This window comes from Anser cygnoides, chromosome 16 (genome assembly GCF_040182565.1).
Source record: "Anser cygnoides isolate HZ-2024a breed goose chromosome 16, Taihu_goose_T2T_genome, whole genome shotgun sequence".
Classification (NCBI taxonomy): domain Eukaryota; kingdom Metazoa; phylum Chordata; class Aves; order Anseriformes; family Anatidae; genus Anser; species Anser cygnoides.
The window spans coordinates 7013324-7024536 of NC_089888.1; the positions used below are offsets into that span (position 1 = coordinate 7013324).

General features: G+C 44.2%; 1 protein-coding gene across 14 annotated transcripts in view; it reads right to left on the bottom strand.

Annotated features, from left to right (window-relative positions):
- The window catches only part of DOK5 (docking protein 5), a 49028-nt gene extending 38725 nt beyond the window's left edge, over nt 1-10303 (bottom strand). For 6 of the 14 annotated variants that reach the window (XM_066978162.1, XM_066978163.1, XM_066978164.1 and 3 more), the window contains exon 1: nt 7540-7809. In XM_066978162.1, coding sequence (XP_066834263.1) covers nt 7540-7605 — 66 coding nt within the window. In that variant the 5' untranslated portion in view covers nt 7606-7809. Of the gene's footprint in view, nt 1-7539; nt 7817-10283 lie in introns of those variants that run through there. The other 8 variants (XM_066978172.1, XM_066978167.1, XM_066978168.1 and 5 more) reach the window with 6 other exon arrangements.
- Between the last annotated feature and the right edge of the window lie 910 nt (nt 10304-11213).

Genomic DNA, 11213 nt, shown 5'->3' on the forward strand with positions numbered 1-11213 from the left:
GCCATCAAAGAGGTGACACAGATCTCGTTTCTGTCCGTAACATGGTTAATACTAAAGATGGAACAAGTCTACTCTTGTAGTTCCAGTAGTCCCACCTTTCATAAAAGCCTCAGTTACAGTTACCCATTAAGTTTTACTTTCCCAATTTCTCTATAATTAGGAATTAACCCAATTTGGTTAAGATCAGGGTTAAACAGTGTTCTGAACAACAGCACCGACACAAACGTTTTCTCCTATGTTAACATGACCCTTGCAGTGGTGAAACCAATGCCATCAGCAGAGTTGCTTTCAGAAGCACAACTTCTGTTTTTTCCTTCTTCCCTGCATTCCTAAAAGCCGGGTCCTACTTGGCAGCCACGTTTCCAATAAGATTCAGCACTTGCCCAAGGCCACCCTCACTTAATGACACCCAGGTTGATTTGGAGTGGTGCAAGATCACCTTGGATAGGAGAGAGCAAGGACACTGAGGAGGAAAGGCTGAATGCACCCCAGTGCTCCTCCCCTCAGCACAGCCAGGAGAGCGGTTGGAAGGAAAAAGTCTGGACTAAGCTTATCATTTTTAGCTCTTTGAACAACCTTACTGATGAGGCACAGGCACAAGTTCTTCCATCTTTAACAAAAGTGGTGAAAGCCGTTGTTTAAAACTCCATGCTATGCGTTTGTTCCCACCAGATCAAGCCCCAAAGGACAGCAAGAGAAAACCTCTGGGCAGGACCACAGGAACGCACCAGATGCTGGACAAGCCATGCTTGCCATGACCGAAACTGTAGGAGACGCTGGCTGATCCCAGTGTCCTCAGGAACCTTCCACGGACAAACGCAAGTGCTGTCAGAATTGCACTTTTGGACTGCCTCTGCTGAAATCCAGCTAACCCTGGCACGGGGTCCTCAGATCTTTTCCTTGGACCTGGCCCAGATTTCCATGGAGGACCCACTCTAATAGACAGTGGAAGCTGATCATTCCTTGCATAACAAGGAGGTGCCTCCAGCAGATGGGGTTACACACAACCCCAAGAGCAGGCTGTAGATTTAATTAGAAGTGTTGTTAAACAGATATGACTGCAAGAACAGCTCCGTGCCTCGCCTGGTAAGCGCAAAGTGGAGGACACCTCATGAGGCAGGTTTCTGCAAAAATCTGTTAGCAGCATTTCCTTTGCCAGACAGAGGTATAAAAAACAGATTGTTGGGTAAAAAAAATCCACTTCACTACTCACTTCCTCTCCAGGAGCTTTATTCTCTGACAGATACAGGAAGTCTCTGCAGAGACCTGCATTTTTTAGGAACAGATACTTAGCTGTTCACACAGCTCCATTAAAGTCAATGGATCCTCCCAAATGAGTGTTCTTAATAGCCTGTAATAATTTGATAGCAATACAAACTGGAGAGCAGACTCCCAGACCTCCATATGCAGGAAATACCTCCACAAAATCATGGCAATCATAAAACAAATCAGACTGCCTGCTAATAATGCCCCATTTTGAAAGTTCTACGCATTATTGTTAGCGTGCAGATTGTTTTTCTGGGTTGTAAACATCCAACGTAGCTAGTTAGCAATAGCATATGTTCCAGAAAGATAAATACTTTGTAAGGCTTTTCTAGCAAACAACAAATTGACATGGCTGTTTTAAATACTTCTCTCATGCAGAAGCAGTAATCTACATATATTATTCAGCAGCATATGCTGTCTTAGACTGCCCTAATTTTAATAGCCCTGCCTTTTATGAAGGGAAAAAAACTTCAGCCTCTTTTAGAATACAGGTCATCTCAATGTTCAGATACAAGTTATGTCAGTCTTTCCTATTGTGCTTTTAGATACACATGATCTTTAGTGTTTTCTGGAACCTGTGAGCTAAAGTTGTAATAAAATAAAAAATAAAAAACACGCACCGCTCCAATTCTTGCATCTTCACCACAAAATTAAGAGACAGACAACCTAAAAAATGTTGCCTGTAGCCAAGGAACATATGTAGTTTCAATGTTAAAAAGAAGCTTGCTGGTGCAAAACATTCCACACCTGTTATACTTCTTTTTCTTTATAATGAAAAATAAACACAAGTATGCACCCAACTGCACATTCAAGTTTTTATCTGTAATTCACTACTTATTTCAAACTGGATAAATATTGGCTTAGGGTACAGAACTCATAAAAAGTCTTCCAGAATAAAGACATTTTAAGAGCTTTATTAGGAAGACCAATAGGAATTGCCAAAGGGAAGTTTGTGACAGAAAGATGAGCACGAGAGCACAAACTACTGTAGATGGCACCACATCTTTCTTTAAGTCTTAAAAACTTAAGGCATACTGCCTATCCTTGCTGGATTTTTCCTGGAAGACTGTTCAGCTCTGCATATTGCCTAGGTAGAGCTCTGAACAGCCTTGTACCACAGCAGATCGAGCACCACAGTACACAGAATTAGTTCACATTTTGATATACCTGTTCTATTAACAAGTTTAAAAGTGATGCTATCAGATAAAGAGGAATACAATGAAAATACTTGCACACAAGTCAGATGTGTTCATAGCAGACAAAACTTGGGAGAAGAAGTACAGTCCTACTTGTATCAACTCAAGGTCCACATTCTACTCAGAAAGGCATGCTGCCCTCCTAGAAGGCAACGGCTCAAGCCATGGCAGCAAAAACCCAGGGAGAAGGGGCTCAGTTTCGAAGAAAGCCATAGGGGAGAGAAGGTTTTCAGAAGCCGATGCTTTCCAATCAATGGAGTGTTGTGCAGAGCTAAGCCAGACTTCACAAGGCTTTGTGCAGCTCTGGCTGTGTGCAACTCCTTACCACAGACATCTCTGCGCACCACCAGCACATCTCAGCTGGTTCTTTGAGACACTTTTGTTTGATCAGCACTATCTTGCTTTTAGCTGCAGACAGCTCAAGGCAGTTGCTGTTCATCGAAGAGATTGTTTCCCTCTGACGCCAACAGTACTTCATCACTTAATGCAACAAGACACTCCAAGCGTGTTACTGGCATACCAAGGAGGGGGGCTGACAGCTAACCCCATGGCATCTTGCTCCAGAAGTCCCCCATACATCAAGAGGCTGGGACGGGGTTGGGTCCTCCATGGGGAACAGCCTCACCTCCAAAACTTGCCAGTGCTGTTACATGCCGCAAGCACTTCTGATGCTGATGCCTATACCCTAAGGGGCAGGCTTCAGGGACACCACCTGCCGCCATTTTGAGCCTCCAGCACTTACTTCTGCCTGCACCTTGATGGTGGCACCAGAGAATACCCTTAGAGCAGCTTCTGTGCTCTGTAATCCTTGAACAAATTGAAATGTTACTTCCAGCAACCCCAAGTTTAGGTGTGGATACAGGAAGGGTAAATAAGCTGCAAAAACAAGGAGCTCAATAGAAGTGTTAGGCCACAACCAACATGTGCTGCCAGGAGCCTCCCACCCATGGGGAGAGGTGGGCTGGCTGCTGCTCTAGTAAAGTATCAAGTGCCCCTCTCCTTTTAATGCTCTTCAGGCAAGTTTTCATCCCGTGAGGGAAAATAAAAAAACACACACACACCCTTCCCAGTGTGATATATTAAACTGCTTTATTGTGCTCTTCATAGAAGCAGGATTCTGGCCTCCGGGGGCGGGAAAGGCCACGTCAGAGGCTGGAGCCAGAGTTAACATTGGACCCGCGAACAGCAACAGCTACAAGTCAGGCTCACCAGCCTAACAAAGGTTCTTGATTTCAAAAGATTTGTTCCTGTTCTGATTCTCAGTTGTTCAATGAACACTCAGGTGACCCAGTTCAGCCAAAAGTGAAGCCCAAGTGTATTCACAAGCACTGCACATTCACCTGTCCTTTAGGTGAGGACACAGGGACTGGTCTTTTCATGACAGAGGAAACACTCCTGTAAAATAATCACCCCTCAAAAAGGTCTCATCTCTATCACAGAACAAGACCTTACTTGACATTCACAATGGCAAAAGAAAAAAAAAAAGGAAAAAAAACTTTTCAGGCTCAGAAGCCATAAAACAACCCTGGTGTTTCACGTAAGTAGACACAGAGCAGTTAATCAGTTGAAGGGTGATGGCAAGCAAAAGCCCTCCGTGCAACGGTGTCTCCTCTCCCAAAACATAGGTCCACTGGCCATCGATGGAAGTGCTGCTCACAGAACAAAGCTGATTTGTTTTGTTTTAAGGAACTCTGTAAGGTCGCACATTTGCACTGTCAGCAGTTTTCTGGAACACAATCTCCGCCGTGTCAGCGCTAATAACAAAACAGGGCCAGATCATTGGCTGAGGGAATTATTTTTCTCCCTATAAGGATGGAAAGAATTGGGAAGAGTGCTCTTTCTCATGAATATATTTGGCTCTGCAGAAGACACATGTGATACAAATGTTGCTATGGAAACTATTCTATTAAATAATATTAAATAGAATTTACATATTTAAAGTGCACATAAACAGTTCAGGTACAAAACGAATTAGCCTACATTTGATCTTGAAATTACAAAGTGAGGCCTCTCAGAATTGAGATTTTTCTTTCAAAAGAGGTTCTATTTTCAGCAAGCTGCTTTTCTGCACCCCTTCCTTTCCAAATCTAGCACTTGCACCCCAGTTATTCAGAAAAATCATTTCTTGAGATAATTTGTAGATACAAGTGCTGCACCTAGTTCCCTTGGTGATGGAATTACCATAGCGTTACAGAGAAAAATCCAGGAGCTGAATTCAGTTTGAAAAAACAATGCCCTCATTACAGCTGTGCCACCATAATATTGAAATGTATTTAAATAACTCCCACTGACACCTCCCCACGCAGCACCAGATCTCTTCTCTGTAGGCAGGAGCCCTGCTCAGGGCTGGAGCAGGCTTCGCCTTCTTAATGCTTTCAGGGCATGGGGAAGTTCCTTGAAAGTTTCCAGCTTAGTGTATTAAGGTTTCTAAGGTTTACGCTATTTTTTGTTTCCTACCTCCAACCCCTGGTTGTCCAACAGCCCTCCCCAGCTACCCCCAACCAAAAAAAAAACAAACCCACAAGCTGCTTACACAGTTCTATCTCCTCTGAAGGAGCCAAGCTCCCATTTGCCACTGAGTAATATTGAATTCAAGCCTTTCTAACTTCAGGTGGCAGCCCCAGGTGCTCAGTCAGCTTCAGCATCAGCTGTGCACATCCACACCTGATCAAGGAGGAAACCACCACGGAGCAAGGAGAGTTCAGCTGGGGCTGTGTACTAAGAAGTGGGCACCAACAGTTGCACCACTGCTGCAAGCAAACACGCCTGTCCTTCCTTTAAAGAACTCAGGATAATCATAATCAACCCAGGTATCCACTTTCACTGGGATGTTGTAAATAAGGAACCAGTCTCCTAAGCAGCTTATAGACAACGCAAGTTGCAGAAAGAAGCCTGCAGCTATAGTTCAACTGTCTATTCATAGCAGAGCCTAAACTGAAATAGCCTAAACTGAAAACCAGGAGGAGAGAAAGGCAAGACCGTTAATTAAACTACCAATTCCCAAACAAGTGGAGCATCAGGATTCGAGTAGGTCACCTCATGCTTGTCACCAAATCTAATGCAGCGGCAGCCAGATAACAGCAGCCACAGCTCCACAGATTCCCTCCTCACCGCTTCCACACCGCTGAAGAGTCTAGGGGACAGTACGCCCAGAGCTCAAGGCAGCCAAGGAAAATGAACTCTGGGCTCTTCATTTGAAGAAATCTACATCCGTGTCTACTCTCCGGGTCTTTCCTGAGACTTGACAAAAACATTTGCCATCACCCCTACCACCTTTTCGACACTTTCCAGCCATTGATACAACACAAGCCATTGGAACAAGAAGAAATTAGATCAAATAAAGCAAATGTCTTTTCAAAGAAAAGAGTTAACATTAGTTTCATTTTCATAGACTCCATGCCTTTCTGCCTCCCCACCCGCCCCCCCCCCCCTTTTTTTTTTTTTACTTTAAAATGACAAACGTACCTCTACTAAGAGGACATTGAACATCATCTTCTCAACACCACCACCCCCAGAGCATTTTGGAAATGCTTTGGAAAGCTTTAATAACAGAAACCAGAGGCATTAACAAAATTTACGTCCATCTCAGAATAGATGTACCTTATTCACGCACATGTTAGGTTTCACTGTCACAGTATGGAAAGATGTGCTGAAGTTTAATCTTCCTCTTTATTTATGCAGCGACAAACTGGATAACAATATATACCCAGTGCTGAAAGATAGTCAGAATACACTAATCCTGCCAACTTTACTACAAGTTCTCTCATAATGACATTATCTCCATCTGTCACTGAACCATGTGGTTCTTAAAGAATAAATAATGCCTATACATAAGGTACAAGAAAAGCGGCATCTTCCATTTAGCGATGCCTGCTGGAATATGTTAAAATGCTTTCTACTTTCCGAACAAGTCAGGGAGATGCAAGTTCACAGAACCATAGAGAATCCATTGAACATGGGTATAAAGAGAATGAAACTTTAATTGTAATGAGCCAACAAAAACTTTCAGATGACCACACACACCATAATAAATCTTCATGTAAAACTCATGCTATGCACAATTTGGAATTATCAAATAAATCACTTCTCAGTAAGCACAAGAAATGAGTTGCTCTCCCGTCGTGCAAGGCACATACATCGATTAAAGCATTTTATACACAAAGCCTCCCTCCTGTTTGACCCCCCCATAAGCCCTGATGGCTCAGCAAGGGAGCCGGGAGGCATGCAGCTCGCAAGCACCATGGCTGGAGCAGTGCAGGTAGCTTGCTCCCGGGAGCAGCAGTCCTTGGACTGTTGGAGGAGACTGGGCTTTGAGAGAGCACATGCCAAAGAACCACAGGGAACTGGCCTGCTGCTGCTGCACACCTAGCAGCTACAGCTAAAACTAGGAATGTGTCATGAAAGTACATGGAGAGACTTAAAATAAGTTCAGAATGAAATAAGGAGTTAAGGGCGGAATGTTTTTTTGGGGGGGCGGCGATTTTTCATTTTGTGAAACTTAGAAGCCCTAAAACGTATCAACAACACCTTCTCCTGTCCCACACACGAGCTCAAACCTGCGATTTGCAGCAACCCTCCCCACCACCCCAAGCCTCCCGCAGCCGCAGCCCTCCAGCTCCGTGCCGGGCAGAACCGCTGCCCAGCCCGAGCGCCCTGCGCCCCGCTCCCCGCTCCCCGGGGGCCCTGGCCCCGCCAGCCCTCGCCTTGCCCCCGGCCGCCCCCTTCCTCGGGGGGGCTCCGAGCCCTGGGCGCTGCCCCGGCCCCGGGGCCATAGGCAGAGCCGGGAAGGGGGCAGCATCCCCATCTCCGAACGGGAGGGCGAGGAAAAAACAAAAGAAATAGATATACATGTGCACACACGCACGTATATGGTGTGTAGATGTATGCGTTTACGGCGCCTTGATTCTTCTCTACCCTCCGCCAAGATTTTTTTTTTTTTTTGTCTCCCCTGCGGAGACACCCAGAAAGCACAGTCTGCAAAAAGAGGAGGACAAAGGAGAGGGGGGAAAAAAAAGGGAAAAAAAAGACCCCAAGGCAGGTGCCCCTGGGGTAAGCCCGGGAGGGGACCAGCACTCACCCCCAGCCTCCTGCTCCGGATGCGCACGTAGCCCTGCTTCACGATGTCGTTGAAATTGGAGGCCATCCTTCCCCGGGCAAGTTGGCGGCGGCTCAGGCAGCCCGCATGGCGAGCAGCAGCCTCCGCAGCCTCGCCCCGCTCCGCACCGCCCCGCGGAGCGCCCCAGCCCCTGCCCCGCGGCGGGCCGGGCCGGGCCGGGGGAAGGGCTCCGGGAGCGCCCGCCCCGCGCCCACCCCTCGCAGCCCCCCCCCCGGCCCCGAATCCAGCCCTGGGGAGCAAAGGGCTGGGGGGTGCCCCTGGCGCGGCGGGGGGGTGGGGGGGGGGGGGTCCGGAGAGGGGCTCGAGGCCGCCCGCTGTGGGTGGTGGCACCCCGCGCAGCGCCCAGCCCCTCGGTGCGCTGCTGCAGGTGGGGCAGCCGGGAATAATCAGATCTGCTCATCCGGTGAAACGAAGCTGGGACCCGCGGTTTTCCCCGGGAAAGAGGGTTTCCCAGAAAGTCTTGCAGATGCCTGGACGTCTGCCAAGTGGCTCGGCTCCAGCGTCTCCTTCTAAAGACCTGTAACCCGAGCGGTTGTCCTCTGGCACGCTTCGTGTCGTGGAAATGTCACACGAGCACACGCGGCATTTTCCAGGCAAGGTGCGGTTGCAGTAATGAAAGACTTCTTCTGGCACTGGGCCCTGGGGTTGCCTTCTGCATGCCCCAAGTTCTCCTCTTCCAAGAACAAGCAAACACTGTACGCCAGCCAAACACGAGTACGCCAGTGAGCCCAGGAGGCGGGGGCTCCAGAGACTGCTTGCTCTACATGGGTTACCTGTTAGTGGTACGCTATAAATACTATGTCCTGGAAAGAGGGACATACATCATAACATCTTTTAATAGCATTCCAAATATAAGCAGTCTGAGGAGGAGGTCAGCCAGAGGACTTGGACTTTGAGAATCATCCTGCCCTGGAAATTACAAACTGGGTAGCAAGAAGGAAGGCAGAGCAGAGAATCACCAAGGAGCATAAAAGCAAGAAAGCCGCACATCTATGCCAAGCCCAAGGCAAGGTGGCAGCAATGTTTGTATTTGTTTAGTTGTTCAATGACTACAGCACTCCCCTGTGATTAAAACTGGCCCCTTTCTGGTTTAGATGTGTAGTTCCTTCATTTTAGAAGCAGCCACAAACAACGCTGGTTGCTCTGCTGTGGTAACAGTGTGGTGCTTTCTGCTCTTGCTTGAAGAGGTGGTTAGGCTTTGTGAGACTTTACAAACCTTTAATTGACCAGGTGGTTACAAAGGTAGAGAGCAAGACTTTCTAGCTGGAGGGCTAATTCACTTAGGATGAATGAGACAAATCTGCAGTCCTTGCTTCAGAGTCTATGATATTATTTTACACTTTCCTTTTCACTAAGCTATTCTACAGAACATATAAAATAACACAGCTTCAGATAGAAACAAAAAACCTTCAACACCCTTGCACCAAATACTCCAGAAATTAGAAGATTATTCTGAGACAAGTTATTGCAGTAGGATAAAATGTACCCAAAAGAACTCAGAAGTTGCATAGGTACCTCATTGCCAAACTGCTAAGTTATATAATCTTCTTAAATATGTTGTATACAACCAAGAACACTGTTAATACCAGTTCCATAGCACCATTTGTTAAATCTCATTACTGGTTGAAAGCTAGAAGAGTTAAGACACTGAGCCTGCTTCATCTTGCATAGACGTATGAATTCAGTGCGCAAACATATTTCACAATCTCAAGTACCATAAAAACACTAATGCTGGAAGAATCAAGTATATTCTAAAAACAGCATTTATTTTGATTTCAAAGACATTTGTGGCAGGAAACAAATTACAGAGCCACTTTAGATGTTTTTTTTCAGCAAGTTTAGACTTCTTTTCTAATCCCTCCCAGTACCTATAAACATATACCGCTGATTTCATTAGCCACTAGCATATTCTTGCAGGTAAACACATTCCTAAGAGCTTTACTAAGTAAAGGTTGACTTAAGCCTGTGCTTATTCTTTGATGAATTCAGATATTAGTGTCCACTTACGTTTTTACTTTGAACAATATAAATCCCTTGCACATGCTATGGTTCAAAGAAAAAAATGCATTTTAATTTCCATGTGTGCAATATGTTTCAAGAATGTGCCAGAAAACTCTATTGTTTATGTTTTCAGCCCAGTACTATCACTAGGAAAAAAAAAAAAAATGTTTACCAGGTTTTCAATGCCAATGCAAATGTGTTCTCTCACTGTTTTGACAGGAGTCCTTCTTTCCTTCCTTCCCCTAGGGGTCTATTGACCATTTGCACTCCCAGTAAGGAAATGCTGCACATGTTTATCTGTACTCAAAACTGTATAAAACCTTTTTAGTAAGCTTTCATTTAAATGCAGATTCTTTTCCTTTTAATGACAATGCTATTACTGTTATTTCTTATGAAGCTAGAATCAGGGGTCACTTTGAAGTACTAGACTGCTGCTAATAATTTCAGTGGTTTATTGTTATATCCTAATCTCATAGTAACATATCATTGTATAAGCTCATTTGCTTTTAAGGCTCTGAAAACAGAAATCACTGGTACACATTTCAACTGAAAATGAAGGTATCCATTTTTTCTAAATGCCATACTAACATTTCAAAAAAAATTACATTCACCTTATTATATTTGCAGCACGTCATCCCCTGTGTCCATGACATTATCTCATCACAGTCTAAAGGCGATATTTGACAAGCATCTTTGACACTTACCAGGTTAAACAGTAAGGAAACTGCAGAGGACATTTTATGGAAGCAGTATTTTCTGTGAAAGCTATTTCCTTGAACAGATGGAGCTGGTACTAGTCAAGCATTGCCTGACAAAAAAAGTTTCTGATTTGATCACCCTGAAATGATTTTCTGGAAATGTACAACATGCATCAATATTTTTTTTATGAAAAGCTCCCATAACATTTTGTTTCCATAAGGTCAAGATGCCAACATTTTTCCACTGTTGTTTTGATTTTTTTCAGAGTAGTTTAGAAATGATAACGTCACAATGAAGTGTTCTGACCTTATCAAGTACTTCGAGGTTACCAGAATGCAATATTTCAAATCTAGTATCTCCGTGAAAAAGTTTTGACGTTCTCATGTCTAATTTTACTTTGGAGTCAGATAAATTTTGACATTTCATTTTTATTTTTGCTGTGGAAATTATGAATTTGGACTAGTTCTAACTGCAAGTAATACAACAGATAACGAGCAAAAATTTAGAAGTATCGTTCCTTTTAAAAAGTGTTTATTTTTTTACTATACTATTGCAAACCTTGATTTTTTTTTATTATTTTTTTATTTAAAGCCATATCTGTAGAGCTGCCTTGCATCATGAAGCAAATCTTGCTCAGTCATATTTCATTTTGAAAAAGAAAAAAAAAAAGTTTATTCTGAATTTACTGTATTTTCCATTGTGGACATTTGATTAGTTTTGTCTTACAATCATAGCTTGTTCTGCTGCTGGTGCTAATTCAAAACCATACACTGGATTCACGGTACAAAACTGCTCAGGAATTCCCATCCTTCACCATTTATGTATCATCGTACTAGTTGATTTCGAATGAATGAATTCTGTAGAAATTGAGAGACTTCTCAGATACTTTTCTCTACTCTTACATCTTCTTTTGCGTCTTTTTTTTTCCAACATGC